This window comes from Myotis yumanensis, unplaced genomic scaffold (assembly GCF_028538775.1).
Source record: "Myotis yumanensis isolate MYYU_CA2020_CCGP unplaced genomic scaffold, mMyoYum1.0.hap1 SCAF_3, whole genome shotgun sequence".
Lineage (NCBI taxonomy): Eukaryota > Metazoa > Chordata > Mammalia > Chiroptera > Vespertilionidae > Myotis > Myotis yumanensis.
The window spans coordinates 12,415,235-12,433,418 of NW_027223754.1; the positions used below are offsets into that span (position 1 = coordinate 12,415,235).

Here is an 18,184-nt window from a genome sequence, read left to right on the forward strand (position 1 = left end):
CTGTTTGTTCAACTGCAGCTGTGTACATTTTTCCCAGCTACAGAAAAAAAGTAAAAGTCTCAGCTCCATTTTAGTTACATGGCATTTAGATTCCACATTTGCAGATGAAATTCCTTTTTTTCCATCTCTGTTTCTTATACTTGCAACATCTTCCACAGTTGAATATTTCTAACCTTCTTGTCTGAAAACTCAAATTCAATAATAAAGTGTTCCCGGTTCATCGTATCTGACCTACCTAAAAGCCCTCACATGGTTTGTTTTTGCCATGGTCGTGTTCATCTTCATTCACTGGACAGACATCTCAGCACATGCACGTGCTAGGCATTCGGATACAAAGGTGAAATGTAGTGTCTGTCCTTAAAGATCCCACAGATAAAGGTTGTTCTGTTGCTCTGAAGTCACTGTATAAGTCCATTATTTCAGGAAGCCAACAAGCCAAGGACTCTGTATCCTATCTCCTTCTTTTAATGTAAATTCTAATATAAGTGAGGGCCTAGCATTCTTCATGGTGCTGCAGGGAATATTAGAAAGAAAAGAACTGCTGCCATCCTTGAGAATATACAGGGTGGGGCAAAAGTAGGTTTACAATGGTTCCGATGGAAAATAACACAATAATTAATAAATAATAATACAAGAATAAACTCTGTTTGAGTACTGGAAACTATAAACTTACTTTTGCCCCTCCCTGAATGTCCTTGGAGACAATTAGAGTAGTACAATAAAAGTAGCGTGGAATAGGCAGTGTAGAGTAAATGGGAAATAGATCGTAATGATAGAGGTGTCACAACAATTCAAAGGATAGAGAGTGATCCCTGTGGAGTGGGTGGTGAGGAAAGGTGGGCTTGAAGAGGCGGGTCCTGGGATGACGCTGGAGGGAACGTGTGGTGCTGGGTGAGTGCAGTCCTCAGTGTTCTTGGTAACTCAGGGCTCATGGCCACAGAGCAGGGTGCAGCCTTTCTTACTGGGTCTCAGGAGAGGCCTCCATCCTCGTGTCTGCTTTATGCTCATTTCCCAGAACAGGACTGATGGGCTCCAGAGGGCTGTCCTGCAAGAGGAGAAGGAGAAAAATGTGGTGCCAATTACGAAGTCTGTCCTTGGGGACTTGGAGCCCGGGGGTGAGGCATGGGAATGTGTAAATGAGCTGGAACCTGGCCTTGCCCTGCGTGGACGGGCTGTACCCCTCCGTCCTCGGGCACCGACCGAGACTTGCCAGAGGCTGGTGGGACGGATGTGTAGGCGACTTGGTTCTCTGTGCCCAAGCTGCCTCCTGTCTCTGGACCAGCAGTCAGTTCCATTTGGCACGACCTGGCCTTAGACAAATGTTTTCTTATCGTTCCCAAAGGAGCTGTATAAGTAGACGATGTAGACTTTGTCTTTAGTGCCTTTGTCAAAAAATAAGTCAACTGCAGAAGCATTTTAGAATTGTAGAAATATTTTCACAGGGAAATCATCATCACAATAAAGTTAGTCTTTGACTTTCTATATTGCTTCATAGCGAGGTCTAAGTCTTCCATACGATTTTATTATTTTTTAAAATGACTATTGTTTTTTACTAGTAAACCTGCTATTCTTTACCAAGTCACTCTATACATCTGTTCTCTAGGTTACGGTGGGCCTGGCATCTGTTCTTCATTTGCTATCCTCTTAGCATCTTTCGTCCTCTTTTTCTTTTATTTGTGCTCGTTGGAGATGGTATTTTTGGTTGAGGTTATTTTAAGGTGGTGTTGAAATAAATCCCGGGACTGTCCGCTTGTTCAAGAGTGCATGTTCTTTGAAGCCTACACATCCAGGGTCAACCTACCAAAATAAATGACATGGGCCCTGTGCAGAACTCTCAAGTGCCCGGCTCTTTATTTATGACTGTTGGCTGCTGGCATGATGTTTATAGAGTCTTCCGAGCGCCAATGGGCTCCCTTTCTCTTCTCTGCCTTTTCCAAGAACCCCAGCACTCCTGTTTCTGAAGTAGCTACGGCACTGTGTCACTAGCTATTTTAGCTTTATTATCCTTCTCGGGGAATTTTTTAACTTCAGTTAAATGTCAGTCAGAGCTCCTGTTTTGACAATTGTACAGGTAGATGGAACTCAACAACCTGCCCATTTGTAGGCATTCATGCCTATCTGAGATCATCCAGATATTTTCTTCACCTTGACCTAAGCTGGATAAAAATATCCTTGTCTGTTTAGGAAATGGGACTGATTTTTTTCTTCTTTTTAAAGCCAGTTTTGCAAAGCTTACTTTTTCACAGAGTATGACCTTCTTTAGTGGAATCATTTGGAGATTTGGAGATGGCTCAGAAACTTATAGAAGTTTGTGCATCCAATGCCTATTTTCTGTGTGAGGAAAGGACTTAAATTTTCCAGCAAATTGGGAAACATGTAGATTCTTCACTTTAGAAGCGGACACACTAAATACCCTTCTCACATGCATACAATCCCAGAATCTTTATCCATTTTCCACATGTTCTTGTGCAGCCAGCGTAACCAAATAGTCTGGGCGAGCCCCTCCTTCCTTTCCACCTTCCCTGTAAAAATTAGATCCAGATTACTAGGATGTACTTCTCTACCAATATCTACCCCTGGTCTGTCCAAACCCCCTGGATTATGAGTCTGTTTCACACTTCAGTTTAGTCCAGCTGTGGGCAAACTACGGCCCTCGGGCCAGATCGGCCCGTTTGAAATGAATAAAACTAAAAAAAAAAAAAAAAAAAAAAAAAAAGACCGTACCCTTTTATGTAATGATGTTTACTTTGAATTTATATTAGTTCACACAAACACTCCATCCATGCTTTTGTTCCGGCCCTCCGGTCCAGTTTAAGAACCCATTGTGGCCCTCGAGTCAAAAAGTTTGCCCACCCCTGGTTTAGTCTCTCTGAATCTCATTCCTCCTCCTTCTGTTATCCAGGCTGAAACTGGCTCTGTCCAGAGAAAAGATGGTGCTTGAGGAGATGAGGTTGAAGATGCGGGTTCTTTAGGCTAAGTAGATGCTGATAGAGAAAGAAACAGAATGAAGGATTCTCTTCCATGCATGCATTCTGGTAGATTGGGGGCAGTCGGGCTGAGGTTGGGGGGAACATGTGCTGGGGTTGGACGGCCATCATCTGTTCTCCCTCTAAGGGGTTGTACCTGCTCTGCTCTTGGTCCTGCGTTTTCACTGTGGCGTGCACCTCAGTCCACCCACTCGTCATGACATTCCCGTGACCACACTGACTGGTTTAAGGATAAGCATGTGACCCAGTAAGATGCATTGGGTTTTTGCTTGGTCGTGGGGGAAGCAGCAGGGGCTACATCTATCCCCTGGCCATGGATGTGGTGGGAGAGGAGGCTGGGTTGCTGGAACCATGGTGAGCAGAGAGCTGGGAGCCAGCGGAGAGGGGACCTGAGAGATGAGCGTGAGGAGCTGGCTGAGTTGAACCTCTGGCCAGTCTGAAGCCAGCCTTACTGCTGATCTTTATGGGTATATATTCCAATAAAACCCCTTTGACTTAGAGCACATGAGGTTGAGATTTCTCTCTCTTGCTCCTAGAAGAATCCTAACAGGTAGCAGTGGAGTCAGGTAATCTGTAGGCACGGTTACTAGTTAGGAGCCTTTTGATAAATAGTGTGGGTGCCTGGCATAGAATAGACAACAAATTAATAATGTTAATGAATAAATTAATTAAAAGGCTTGAACTGATGGACGACAGCTATTTAATTTTCATAGGGTTCTATCATAGGTACCTTATGTTTAAAAAAATAATTTAGCCGCAAAGCAGGATACATTTGAAAAGAGTGAGTTTTTAAGGCAGCTTGAAAATAGGATACTTTTCCTGCAGTCTCACTGTGTGTAGCCCACGGGCATTGGTTTCTGTGTTATATCCAAGATTCTTTATGGATTTTAGGAAGGGCAGAATCTTGTATTTCTTTTGGTTGCATGTCATATATTTTATTGGAGTACACGTTGTGATTTTCACCCTTCCCTCAATATCTGACCTCGGAATAAGCGGTCCTGGGAAAATACTTTCATTGGTTTTATAGTTTTAAACAGATTAAATCTGCCTTTTGGGAGGATTGGTGTTCCTTCCAAATAGCAGGAGTAGAAAATTCCTGAAGCTTCATGACTACATCCTTTTATTTGTTTAAGCAGTTTTATGCAAGTAGGAAAAAAAAGTATTTAATTATTTTAATTTTTAGAAAGCAACTTTATTATATAACATTTTACATTGTGATTTTACTTTCCCAGTTTTATTGAGATATGTAAGTTTAATATCTGTACAACATAATGATTTGATATGTTGCAAAATAATTACCACAGTAAGTTCAGCTAACCTCTGTCACTTCACACAGTAAAATTTTCCCTCTTGACCTGAGAACTTTTAATGTCTACTCTCTTAGCAACTTTCAGTCCAGAACTGAAAGCACTTCTTTTTAAATTGGAAAATCTAATGGTTCTTTTTTCTGCTCGTGTAAGAGATTATAACAGTTCTAATATTCTGAAGAATTGTTTCTTGTTTCACTGTTCCTTCTATGTCAAGGTATTTTGCTACACTCACTGGGTAGCACATCATCGTTGAATCCCCTGTCGTTTTCACTACTCTAACAGGAAATGAAGTCACAGACATGAGGTGATGGTTCGGTGGCAGCAAGAATTAAATCTCTGAAGTCTTTGTTGTGGATTTCCCAGCGATGACTGTTCATTGGTCACTCCTGAGATGGACGTGTTTTCTCTGACACATGCAGTTCCTCCTGGGTGGAATCAGTCATTGTCCAGGAGCCGCGGATTCAAACTTAAAACATCTTGGCAACATGGGGGCACCTACCATAATAAAACCATTCTGAATCTCTAACGAGGTGGCCGTTTCTATAAGCAATACACGGCTGGTGAGAAGTGAAACTCGATTAACAAAGTGGTTCTCCCCGCGCTGCAGGTCATTCATTGCACCCTCTGGCCTGACCCTCACCAGTGCACATTTCAAGGCAGGCCAGCTAGTCCGGGGATGACCTGGGCCCAGGCTCTCCAGGCCGACCTCCGTTCCCTGGGGGGCTGCCCCTCCTGATCAGATGAGTGAACAGGCAGGGGCTTCAGATGCCCCACCGAGCTGCTGTATAACCAATTATCAACACTTCTCTAGCCAGAGCTTTTCCTTGTCCACCACATTCCTCTGTAATTGAAAGTTTAGGGGAAATGGAGGATAGGCTTTGGAGCCATGATGCCTTTTCTTACTCTACAGTGTCAGGCCTGGACGCTAGAGGCCAAGTTTGGGAGAAGTCTAGGGAAGCAGATACAAGAGTCAGACGCCCCTGGTTTGAAATCTGGCTCCGCCACTGTCTGTCTGGGAGACGTTGGGCAGTTGATTTACTCTTCGTGCCCTTCTGTTCCATCATTTGTAAAATGGGATAACCAAGTCTACCTTCCAGCACGGGTTAGAAATAGCATGTGGACACCACTCAGTCTAATAACGGACACTCAGTAGTTGTGTGTTTAAAGGTAGCGGGTAACGTTCTAATGACTGCTCTTCCTTTTTCCGCCCCTCTGCTCAAGGGAGACCTTTGTGTATAGGAATCTGCCACAATTGTGCTTCCTTCTTCACCATCAGCATTTCTGGAAAGTGAGTCCTGGGTTGGCCTGAGTGATTCTCAGCACTTAGCTGGTGGGAGGAGGGAGTGGGCACTGCTCAAAGCCAGAACAGCCTCCGCCTCCAAGGCCGTGGGTACCCAAGCCTAGCTGTGCAGCCCTCCCCACTGTCTCCTCATCGCTGTGCTGACGTCACCCACACGGTGACGGACCCACGTTTATTACCGTGAATTCTAAGCTGCCGCGTTCACGCGCATTGTTTGTGTTGTATACATGTTGTGGCTCATGCTGTGTTCTGCTTACAGTGGAACATTTTAGGAAAAATGGCCTCTGCCTGTACTGTTAGCTTCGCATCATTGTAATGGTCTCAGGTTTGGTTTCTGCGCAGGTCCTCCTTGTCACATAGCCACCTTCTGGCCAGTGGTGTGGGAATCTGATGAGTGGGTACTGAGAAGCCAGACTGGTCTGTATGCCATGGAGCATGAATAGCAGCATTAGACTGTAAAAAAAAAAAAAAAAAAGGTGGCTAGGTAGATAGATTTTAAAATATTATGGTTTCAGAAATCAGGTTGGTGTTCTGATGTATACATACATTTTATGTAATTCTTTATCTTAAAGACTTTTATGAGCATGAAGGTTAAATATGACTTTTAAAAAAATGCAGTCGATGTCTTTTGTTAAAGAAAGGCAACCAAAATACGTTCTTTCGAGCACCACAGTGAGATAGTTCATTAGCGGTGTGCTAGGGCGGGCTCATCTTTCCCCTTTAGGCCTCGAACCCGGGCTATCAGTGCGGCCTGGGAGCCACTTCCAGAGACTTTACCAGCATCGGTTCTTCCAGAAGCTGGTGCTTCCTTTCCTGGGGAAATCACAAGAGTTTTGTTGGCCAACCACGTTACTGAGCGGCTGGATTTGCGGAGGGTTTAGCATTGAGTCATCCCTGCATCTTCACAGCGGCTGTTTTGTGTGCTTCTAGCTTCTCTTCATGGTGCCACTGAGTTAGAACTGGGGCCGGCTGGAGGGGAGAAAGCCGGTAAGTACCCGTCAGGGCCTCATGGACGTCGAAACCCAGAGACAGCAACTCAGCTGCCAGCGCCCCGCAGTTTGGTTTCTAAATCAGAGCCAGAACCAGGAGGCTCGGGCTTCCTGACTCACAGACAAGTTCTTGACTCTTCGTGTTGGTGGAGTCAGAAAATGTCAGGATACCAGATTTAGTATGACACACTATTTATCTAGCTGCTTTTCTTAGATTAGAACATAAATTTCTCCCAGGTTTTGGCCGCTGGAGACATTTTGATTTTTTCCTGTTCAACAACCTCTGGCCCTCTCCCCGCAAAAGGCAATGACCTCCAGCCTCATTTATATGGTGCTGAGCGTCCTCGGCCCCCGGGAAGCTGGTGGCCAGTGCCATCAGTCCCTCTCCAGACAAGGAAACCCTCCCCTGCACCTTGGGCTTCCTGTCCTGCAGGAGAAGCTGTAACTTTTCCAGATGGTCCCAGGTGATTCTGGAGCCCACGATGTCCAGCAGTCCAGTGTCCGGCCTACAGGGGACAGAGTAAAGGCCTCTCCCGTGAAGGCTGCGGTGAGTCGGTGCCGCGATGGGCATGGCTCAGAGGCTCAGAGGCTCCATGATTCACGGGGGCCTCCTGATTCCAGGAGGCGAGCAAGGAGCAGCTGGGCCTGTGTCCCGCAGCGGGTGTCCCGTTTCAGGCCTGGCGCGGCCGTGTGGGGCCTGGTGTGCACACTAAAGCTTTTCAGCCCTGGCCTAGAAAAGCCAACAGAATCTTTCTCCCCTCCCCACCCCTGATCTAACCTCAACCGAGCAGGGATGGGAATGAAAAGGCTGTGAAACTGGGGCACAGTGTTTGCCACGGAGTCTGGACGATTCTTGACGAGAGACAACTTGATCAGTTCACCCTTTTGTTCCCCACAGAACCTAACACGGTGCCGCTCATCGGCGTTGGTTGAATGGAATTGGAGGCTTGGGGTCCTCCGTGGTCTCAGCCCTGAGAATCCTGACCGTCTCCCTAGCCAGCACTGGGGCTCTGGTACCTCTTTCCCAGGCTTTCTGTCTTTGGGTTTGTCTCAGAGCATTCTGAGATATTCTGATAGTGGTTTGTGCATGTAGTTTTGCAGAATAGTTTTGTTTGAAAGCACTCTATTTGCAAATACTCTTTTCATGTGTAAAATTGCTTAAAATAATTGTTCACTGGTCATCCTAAACATGTTGATTTTGAAGGGCTAACATGACCTCAGAGGCATTCACCAGTGCCCACTGCCTTGGTGAACTTGGGCTGCTAAGTTCACCAAGCTGTTGGAGGAGGTGATGATCCCAGGGGTGGGGAGGAAGAGTCTAATCCCAGTCTTTTTGTAACTGGGCTGCTAAGACAGATGTTAGTCCCAGGCTATGCAAGGACCTGACTCCTGGGGTTATTGCTGGGATTCCCTGAGGTCAGATGTGCAAAGTGGTAGTGTAGTGCATGGCGTGGAGGCAGTACTCTACAGCTATTCGTGATTGCTTCTGTTATTATTTTGGTAACTTTCACATAAGCCAAATGACAGCCAGGATCGGCCCTCTCCAGGAGATAGTGGTAAAGTTATTTCAACACCCCATTCCATTCCCTTTGGAAGTCCAGATCTCGTCCCAGAGGAGGTGGCATCTTCACAGTCACCTCAGGCAGATCTTCTGCTTCCAATGGATTTGTTCAGGTTAGGGATGTCTCAGCACACACGTGTGCAGCTCTCTTACGACACAGCTATGAGAAATCAGAACCCGCCCCTTGCTTACTGCACAGCCGTCTCCAGCTCATCAAGGCATTAGGGTGCAAAGCCCAGTCCGCTGAGGATCTGGGGCAAAGGAGAGGCTCATGAAGCAAAAAGACTGGGATTAGACTCTTCCTCCCCACCCCTGGGATCATCACCTCCTCCAACAACCCCTAAAATGAGGTAGAAATAGTTTCCAAAACACACCAAAAGATTGACAGTGCTTGTGTTTGAATTATGGGACTAGGGGTGATTTTCTTTCCTTCCTTCTGTATTTCTGAATCTTACAACATTACTTAAATAAGTATATGTTTCCACATTTTTTAAAAGACCAGTTGTTTAAGCTGGGGGAGAGAGCTTCTTAGGACTGTGGAGACTTTGGCATCGGCAGGGTAAACTCTTGCCCAGTGGTCCTCATCTTCTCTTTGTCATCCTTCAAAACCCATTTCTGCCAAAACCGGTTTGGCTCAGCGGATACAGCGTCGGCCTTCGGACTGAAGGGTCCCAGGTTCGATTCCGGTCAAGGGCATGTACCTGGGTTGCGGGCACATCCCCAGTGGGGAATGTGCAGGAGGCAACTGATCGATGTTTCTCTATCTCTCTCCTTTCCTCTCTGTAAAATATCAATAAAAAATATATTTAAAAATAAAAAATAAAATAAAATAAAACCCATTTCTCACAAATTCCTTCTAATGGGAGTTATTTTTCCCTTGTGTGTATCTCAACTTGAGATCCCCCTCTTTGGCAACATTACTAAGCTCCTTTCTTGAAAACATCTTGACATGCCAGTTGCTTCTGGAAAGCTCCTTGTATGCTTTGGCCGTTGGCTGCTTTGGGATGGAGTCTGAGTGGCCAGTGTGCCCCCCTCTGGCTTCTGTCCTGTCCCACCCTCACTCGAACAAGGACGAGGGCCTCTACTCTCTCAGCTCCCGGGAGTTCACTCCTCCAGCCACTGTGTTATGGCTTCTGATGCCGATGGTCCCGGGTCCACTCCCAAGGTGACCAGCGTCTTTCCTGTTACTGGACTCCATGGGCATATTACAGTTCTTGTCTTGTTTGATCTCTCATCGGCGTTTGACATACTAGTAAACACTCCTTCTCACCCTGCTGGCATGGCTCAGTGGGTGAGCATCGACCCATGAACCAGGCGGTCACGGTTTGATTCCAGGTCAGAGCACATGTCCGGGTTGCGGGCTCAATCCCCAGTGTGGGACAGGAGGCAGCTGGTCAGTGATTCTCTCTCATCATTAATGTTTCTATCTCTTCCTCCCTCTCCCTTCCTCTCTGAAATCCATAAAAATATATTTAAAAAACCACAAAACAGACAAACAAAAACACTCCTTCTCTCTGAGACCTCTGCCTCTGCACACCCTCCCTTGGCGTCACGCTGTCCTGATTTCTCTCCTAACGGGCCATTCCTTCCTACTTTGCTTTTCTCATCCCTTCGCTTTCGTCCATCCTTTAAACGTTGGATTTCTTCAGATCTCCTCTCTCTCCCTCGACATGCTCTCTCTAGGTAACTTCTTTTGGTCTCATGGTTTCAGGTGCCATTTGTATGCCAATGACTACAAACGCCACTGCATTTCAGCAAATCTGGGACATCAGTGATTGTAAGATGCACCAAGATTTATGTTCCATAAAGAAGGACAAAAGCACTGCCAAGGAAATGACACCACGGCTTCTTACCACATTAATCATAAGATGCATTGCATTTTCAGGAATGTCAGAATGTGGGAAATGTACACCCAAGAACTGGTGACCTATTGTACTGTTTTTGCACCGATGAGCTGCCGTTTGCAGAGCAGAAACACCTAGGGGTTCCTAGGAAAATGTAAAGGAATTGCAGTAACTTTTTCTGGAGAAGCTGGTAGCTCCTGAGGGTCATCTCTCTCCCAGGATGCAAGAGGCGTTATTATCATAGAGCTCATTGTAACTGTCGATGAGATAGCATTAAATTCCCTGAACAACGAGGCAGAGTAATTGAGCCAGTGGGTCTTCAAGATGGTGGCAAAGTTCTCAAGATTTATTTCATTTTATCGAGTTGACTGGCTCTAGAATTGCAGTCAAGAATGTTCTGGCTACCTTAGTGAAAGCCACGTGGGGGAACTGAGCAGGGTCCTGACCTCCACAGAATTTCTCAGACAACTGAATTTTAGTTCTGTTTTAATTTTATTTTACTTATTAAAAAAATAAATCTTTATTGTTGAAAATATTACATATGTCCCCTTTTCCCCTCATTGACCCCTTCTAGCCCACCTCACCATTCCGCTCCCCCCCCCCCACTCCAAGCCTTCACCACCCCACCCTATTTTCTGTGTCCATGGATTTTGCATATATGCATACAAGTTCTTAGGTTGATCTCTTCCCACCCACCATGAATTTTAATTCTTATTACCTTTAAACGGCATGATATGCCAGTTGTTTTCTTGTGACACAGTACTGGGAAATCATGCTGTTGGTGTTTCCCTAATTGTGTTTTGTCTCTTTTTTCCTTCTTCTATTTCAAAATACTTTGGACAGCTGTGGGATGGGTAAGAACTTTTGCCAGATTTTGAAATGTAACTCTCCTGCAGCGGCCTCCACAGGTAACAGGAAGACATTAAGTATTCTAATCTACCACCATCTGTGATCCTTGTTCAGTTCAACTGAGGTTTTCTACAAATAATCTAAGTGGTGTAGCTTCCTTCACTTCCATAGGGAGAATAATTCATACTAGATCTCCTTGTCTCAAAATATTACCATATGTTCAGTATGATTATCTCAATAAAGTTTTGTTTCGCTTCTATATATTGTTAACTGGCACATCACCCTGGACAGCTGCTTAATTTAGTTAGGCCCATTTTAGCATGCAAATTAGTTTTTTCCCATAGAAATGTTCCAAAAATAATATATCCCCTTGCTCCTCTCTTCCCACAACTCTCTTTCATAATATCTTTGTTGGAGTTAGTTTAAAATAGAATGTTTAATGACAAAAGTTTGAATAAAGTAATCCAATCATGTGGGAATTGAAAAATATTCTCCTTAAAAACTCTTGGGTCAAAGAAGAAATAAAAATTCCAGTTATAGTCTATCTGGGAAGCAAGAATGCTAATACTGCAAGCAAAACTCATAACATGCAGCCAAAAATTTACTTTGGAGGAAAATTATTGGACTTGAAATTTTGTTACTAAACAAGAAGAATAAAACTTAACGAGCTGACTATTAAACCTGAGCTTTTGGAAATGAACAAAGGAACAAAAACCACATATATACCCGAAGAAAGCAAGTTAAAACATTTACTAAGAAGCACAAGCATAATTAACAATTTGAAAGAGAAAAATTATTAAATTAGTAAGTCCAAGATCTGTTACTTTGAAGAAAAACCTTTGTGCTTGGCGGCCAAGGCTCAGTGGTGGAGCATGGATCTATGAACGAGGAGGTCACGATTCCATTTCCGGTCAGGGCACATGCCTGGGTTGCGGGCTCAATCTCCAGTGTGGGGCATGCAGGAAGCAACTGATCAATGATTATCTCTCATGGTTGATGTTTCTATTTCTCTCTCCCTCTCCTTTCCTCTCTGAAGTCAATAAAAAATATATTTTAAAATAAATAAAAAGAAAAACTTTTGCATATCTAACCACAGGAAAGGAAGAACATAATTTACAATATTAGGAGTGAGTGAAGAGATAGAGATTTATCCACAGATAAGAATTAAAACATTGTAAGAATTGAAAATCAGCAATTAGGAGATAATTTGTAAGTAAAATAGATGTCAAATGAGATTTAGTAAGAAATGGAAATATTGAAAGATTTATAACCACTTAAGACACTGAAATAATTATTAAAGAGTGATTTCTGATTAAAAAAGTGTTTCAAGTAATAAATTATTTGTATATTGAAATCTTTCTAATCAATTGATATAATCATGGCCATGATGAATTCACCTGATAAAAGTAGCACAAATAGCCAGTCTCTCTTAAAAGCATAGATGAAAATAATAAAACCCAAAACAAAACAAACAACAAAAATACTGCAAACAAAACAAAATAATTAGCACAGATAAAATGTAAGCAATATTAAAACATTAATACACCAGTTCCAAGTTGGTCATACACCAACAATCTAACTTCTTTAATAACTAAGAAATTTATTACTATGGATAACACAGGACTAATGCTAGAAAGCAAATAATTCATCCAAGTATTATTAAAATGGCATACTGTTTATTTCTGATTTTCAAAATTAAAACTCAGTAAACAAAGAATGGATCACTTCCACAATGTGATAAAAAAGACCAAACTCAATGGTGAGATATTGGGAGTGCTCCTATTAAAAACAGGACTGCACAGGAAAAGATGCTCAACATCATTAATTATCAGAGAAATGCCAATCAAAACTACAGTGAGATACCATCTTACCCCTAGCAGAATGGCTGTAATAAAAAAGAGATTTCAACAAGCATTGTGTGGAAAAATTGGAACCCTCATACTGGGTAGGAATATAAAATGAAACAGCCCCTCTGGAAAACAGTCTGAGAGTTCCTGTAGAGGTTAAACAAAGAGTTACCATCTGATCCAGCAATTCCATTCCTAGGTGTGTGTATATATATATATATATATATATATATATATATATATATAATCTCCAAGAGAAATGAAAACATATGCCCTCACCAACACTTGTGTAAGAACGTGCATAGAAGCAATATTCATGACAGCCAGAAAGTGGAAATAATCCAAAGGACTATCAACTGACAAATGATAAATAAAGTGTGGTATCTATATAGATAAAATCCCAGCGACCCAATGGCAAAACGACCAGAGCGACCGGTTGACCATTCGCTATGACGCACTGACCACCGGGAGTAGACGTTCAACGCAGGAGCTGCCCCCTGGTGGTCAGTGCACTCCCACAGTGGGAGCGCTGCTCAGCTGACAAGGATGGGCGGAGCTCCCACAGCGGGCTGATCCTCGCAGGCCACGCCCCCTCCAGTGCACAAATCCATGTACCGGGCCTCTAGTATTCACATAATGGATTATTACTTGGCAATAAAAAAAAATGAATATGATGCTAAGTTAAAGAAACCAGTCACAAAGTATAACATTCCATTTATATGAAATGTCCAGAATAAGCAAATGCATAGAGACAGAAAGTAGATTGATGGTCGCCTAGTGCTGAGGTGATTTGGAGGGAATGCTAATGGGTACAGGGTTTTGTTTTTTTTCTTGGGGTGGGGGTGATGAAGATGTTTTAAAATTGATTGTGGTAATGTTTGCACAATGATGATATGTACAATGCTGTGAATATACTTAACACCATTGAATAGTCTACTTTCAATGGGTGAATTGTATGAAATGTGAATTATATCTCAATAAAGCTGTTATTAAAAAACTGAAAAAAACAACAACACAAGAATGGCTGCTGTCACCACTGTCATTGTTATTTTGAATGGTCTAGTTCGTGTCATTACACAAAGGGGAAAAGAGGTATAAATACTGGAAAGGAAGAGACAAATTATTATAGAAAATATTCCTCTCTACTCAAGTAACTTTATTGAATATCCAAGTGATTTTATTGAAAAAGTGTTAGAACCAATAAAAGAGCTCGGTCAAGAATCAGTTATAAAACATAAAATTAGGCCAGAGGTTATTATCCTTACTGTATGAACTGTTCTGATGAATATGTAAGGAGTGATGGCCAGCTAGTAGGAAAGTAAACCAATACTGTGAAGACCATTGACAAAAGAGACAGAGGGATGGAGACCCATTGAAAGAATGTGGAGCATATCAGTAACAACAGAAGTGCTTTTTCAAAACCGGAAGCTGATAGGTTCTTAAATGAACATCTTTAAGAAACAACCATTCACCAAGTCTCAAGAAGTATGCAACCACCTTGGAGTAAATGGTCTGACTAAAGAAAATATGTTAAGTACCTAATGCTTTATTTACGTCATTAGATCCCTGGAAATTGGGAAGAAATGGGATGGGACCTGGAAGACTGGTTTGGTTCTAAGGGCTCAGAGGAGACTGGACGATGGGTGTTTGAGTGCTGTTTGCCCTTGGAGTTGTCCTTGCAGTGTTCGTTAGGTTGGATACCCACGTAGGTCTTCCCTGGAGCAATTGGAAAGCCTTGGGCTCTCCAGTCACATCAGGACCACAGCTTCTCCATTGAGCTAAAGAAAGGGGCAAATACGACCCACTAGGCCCTAAGCTGCCCCATGGAGGGCAAGTAACCATCCTGATTGAGGGATGAGGGTTGAGCCATTGTCCGTCTTCAGTTTTTCACTTACCCTGGAGAGATTGTCTTGTCATTTCCATTACATTTCATATTGGAATGATCCCAGTGCACACATCCTTGAAATTGCTCTGCATGTAAGAAATATCTTCTTGATAAAAAATTGTTTCCAAGAAATCTCTCGTAACAGTTCAGATGAGTTCAGTGGTGAGAATTCCGTTTGTAGAGAGATTTTACTATAAGTGAATATGAGCATCTTAATTTGAGAGGTTTTCCTTGGAAAATACAGAACACGTCTCTGATACTTTTTGCTCCCAGATATAGATTTCTGTTTTCTGCTCATTTATGTGGAAGCAAACAGCCTTGAGACAATTTCTACAACCATGAAACACATAGGAAAGTATATTTTCTTTTTAATAGAAAATAATTCATACATAGTTATTGTGTGAATGCTGAACTTTGATACACACGCTACCTGCCTTAAATTAGAATTATATAATTACAGTGAAATGAAAACACTGGCCTATTTAAGATATAGAAAGGGTAATCTTAAAGAAGAGGTTTTATAAATCTTTTGTCATACATTAAAGGTTATATTTAAGTAATTGGGGAAATTTTATCTTTTGATATACAGATTCATATTCTGAGATCTAATTAATTTAAGAGGAAAATTTTGTTTTTTTCTTATTGGGAAAATTCTCAAATTTTGGATTAAGAACAAGATTACCTACTTGTTTTTCACTTTCCTGACTAGCTCCGGTGCTGTAACTATAACTGTGTCAAATGCTTTTCCTAGGTCGAAAATGTCCGCTTGCTAGATCGAATATCTTCCAAAAAAGCAGCCCTAGGAACTTTGTATTTGACGGCTACTCATGTCATATTCGTGGAAAATGCACCTGACACAAGAAAGGAAACATGGGTATGCATTCCTTATTTCCGTTGTTTGAAGTAAAGAGCTCGATCCTCCATTCTTTTGTTTGTCCCCAGGGTGAGGTGGGCGGGCTCTTGGTGTGTGGGTATTCAGGGGGCTGTTTGGGGAATGTGACCTTCCGCCTTTTCCTGTAGAGTCCAATCTACTTCATCTACATCAGCAGTTCTCAACCTGTGGGTCGAGACCCCTTTGGCGGTCGAACAACCCTTTCACAGGGGTCGCCTAAGACCATCCTGCATATCAGATATTTACATTACGATTCATAACAGTAGCAACATTACAGTTATGAAGTAGCAACAAAAATAATTTTATGGTTGGGTCACAACATGAGGAACTGTATTTAAAGAGCCAGAAGGTTGAGAACCACTGATCTACATATTCATTTTAAACACTAATTGTTTGACTAGAAAGAGCCAGAGATGCAAGTGGTTCATGTCATAGCTTTTGAGTAGAGATTCTGTAATGTCAGTATCCCAGATATAGATTTTATTCTGTTGTCTCCACTTTTCTGATAATTAAAAAGAAGGAAGGAAGAAAGGAAGGGAGGGAGGGAGGGAGGGAAAAGCAAAGCTAGGGAAGTGTCCTATCATCAGGCATTTCTGCTATGCAATCATGAGACTGGATATACCTTATTTTGTATAGCCCGCTCACCATGACATGGTGACCAGGGCCAGAACCGCTGAATTGCAGATTGGCCTTTTCTCTAGTCCATAGACATTGCTCCGTTTGCAGCTGAAGGTGGCAGGCACTACTTACTGGAGAGGAATTGAAAGGATGAAACGCTTGCCATGGAGGACTGAGCAGAGACACTCCTGAGACAACGGACATGCCCTTCAGCATGATTTCCCTTAAAAGAAATCTCCTCTGCAGCCAGCCTGACCCCCAACAACTTAGCCAACAAGTGCAAGTTGCTGTTGAGCTTGAGCATTCCATGTGGAATTTGGGAGCTCGGTGGCCCCTCCCAGCGGAGTCATCTCTGACTTTTGTTGATTGCAAGATTTATTTTACTAACTTCTCATGACCTTCTTTCATTTGAGCTATTAACCGCAATCAGCAGTTGACTACCAAAATGTTCCCTTGCCCGGACTTGTGCAAAAAGAGTATGCTGAATCATTGGCTCCAAATCATGAGCCTGGGTATCCGAAAGCTTGACACAGAAAAAACAAAACGGGAAATCTAGACAGTTGGTTCTTTCCCAAAACATCTCAGTTCTTGTTATCTGAGTGCAGGTGTTGAGCTAGCTGAAGGTCGGGGAGTGTTGGCGGTCTGTCTGTGTGGCTCCGAGGTCTGTGTCACTCCTCGCCCTGTTTATCAGTTGTTTGTGCTCAGCTTATCCACGTTCACTTTCGGTTGCAGATTCTTCACAGCCAGATTTCCACCATCGAAAAACAGGCGACAACTGCTACTGGGTGCCACCTGCTCATTCGTTGCAAGAACTTCCAGCTCTTACAGCTCATCATCCCCCAGGAGAGAGACTGCCATGACGTGTACATCTCTCTGATACGCCTCACGAGGCCAGGTAGGCCTGGGAGCTCGGCATGGCACGTGGCCCCACCCTTCAGAAACTCACAGACCACACCCGGCCAGTGCATATGGCGCTCGAGCACTTAGTGTTTTGGGAATAAGATGCTCTCCCAGGCCTCCGAAGAGGCCAAGAAATCGGAATCATAGCTTTCCTTCTCTCTGAGGAGCTCTCCCTGAGTTGCCTCCTATAGGAACCTGTCATTATTCTTAGCATTCACTTTATCTCTGGGGGTTATAAGCGTGTTTGTTTTCCCTTCAGGGTAAAATCATCTTAAAATTATGCCCTTCTGATACTGTGAGAATCATGTGACCTGGCTGGAGGTCTAAGCCCAAACTGACAAATTGTTTCCTGTGGAAAACATTGCTGTCACACAATTCCAATGCAGTCTTCCCCACCTTGGGGCTTTTAAGGCTTGGTTTCTGTTCCTTTTTGATAGTAACATATGTGTCCCAAGGTTGGTATAACTAGACCGTGTTGGCGTCATTGAATATTCAAAGTGTGGATCTGTTGAATCTCCTAAACAGAAGCTCTTTAAGTGTTCTTGGAAGACAGTTTGGTTGATTTGAGAAGTGTTGTGATATATCCCTCATCTTGGGTCTTCCGATTTGTAGCTCTACAGAAGTGTGTCTTGTCTCCCTGTGTGGCCTCTGTGAGCTGTGGGTTCTTATTGCTTAAAAGAAATACATGTCGCCCGGCCAGCGTGGCTCAGTGGTTGAGCATCAACCTATGAACCAGGAGGTCACGGTTCAATTCCCAGTCAGGGCACACGCCCGGGTTGCAGGCTTGGTTCCCAGTGTGGAGCTTGCAAGAGGCAGCCGATCCATGGATCTCTCTCATCACTGATGTTTCTCTCTCTCTCTCCCTCTTCCTTCCTCTCTGAAATCAATAAAATGAAATACATGCCTGAGTTTCTTAGGAGAATACAGTGAAAAGAGGTCCTTGATGTAAAGGTCATATTCATGGTGGTGCTACCCAGAAGTCATGGGTAAGGAAATAGGATATGGGCTTGTAGTTACTTTGCTGAATGCCTTGCGATTCAGGACCAGCAGTTTGATGATGCTCCTCAAGGCAGTGGGTCGGGTCCTCGGTTTCTTAGGCTCTGACCATATCATCGGTAGACAGCTAAGAGCTAAAGTTAGGTCATGAAAACGGTGCCAGGGGCTGTCAGAACCTGACGATTCTGTGTGCTCCTCTTGGAAGG

At 43.3% G+C, this 18,184-nt stretch overlaps 1 protein-coding gene across 1 annotated transcript in view; it reads left to right on the plus strand.

Annotated features, from left to right (window-relative positions):
- The window catches only part of MTMR7 (myotubularin related protein 7), a 92,909-nt gene that overhangs the window by 12,574 nt on the left and 62,151 nt on the right, over positions 1-18,184 (plus strand). Inside the window, exons 2-3 of the mRNA XM_070408287.1 lie at positions 15,324-15,446; positions 16,815-16,977. Coding sequence (XP_070264388.1) covers positions 15,324-15,446; positions 16,815-16,977 — 286 coding nt within the window. The remainder of the gene's footprint in view (positions 1-15,323; positions 15,447-16,814; positions 16,978-18,184) is intronic.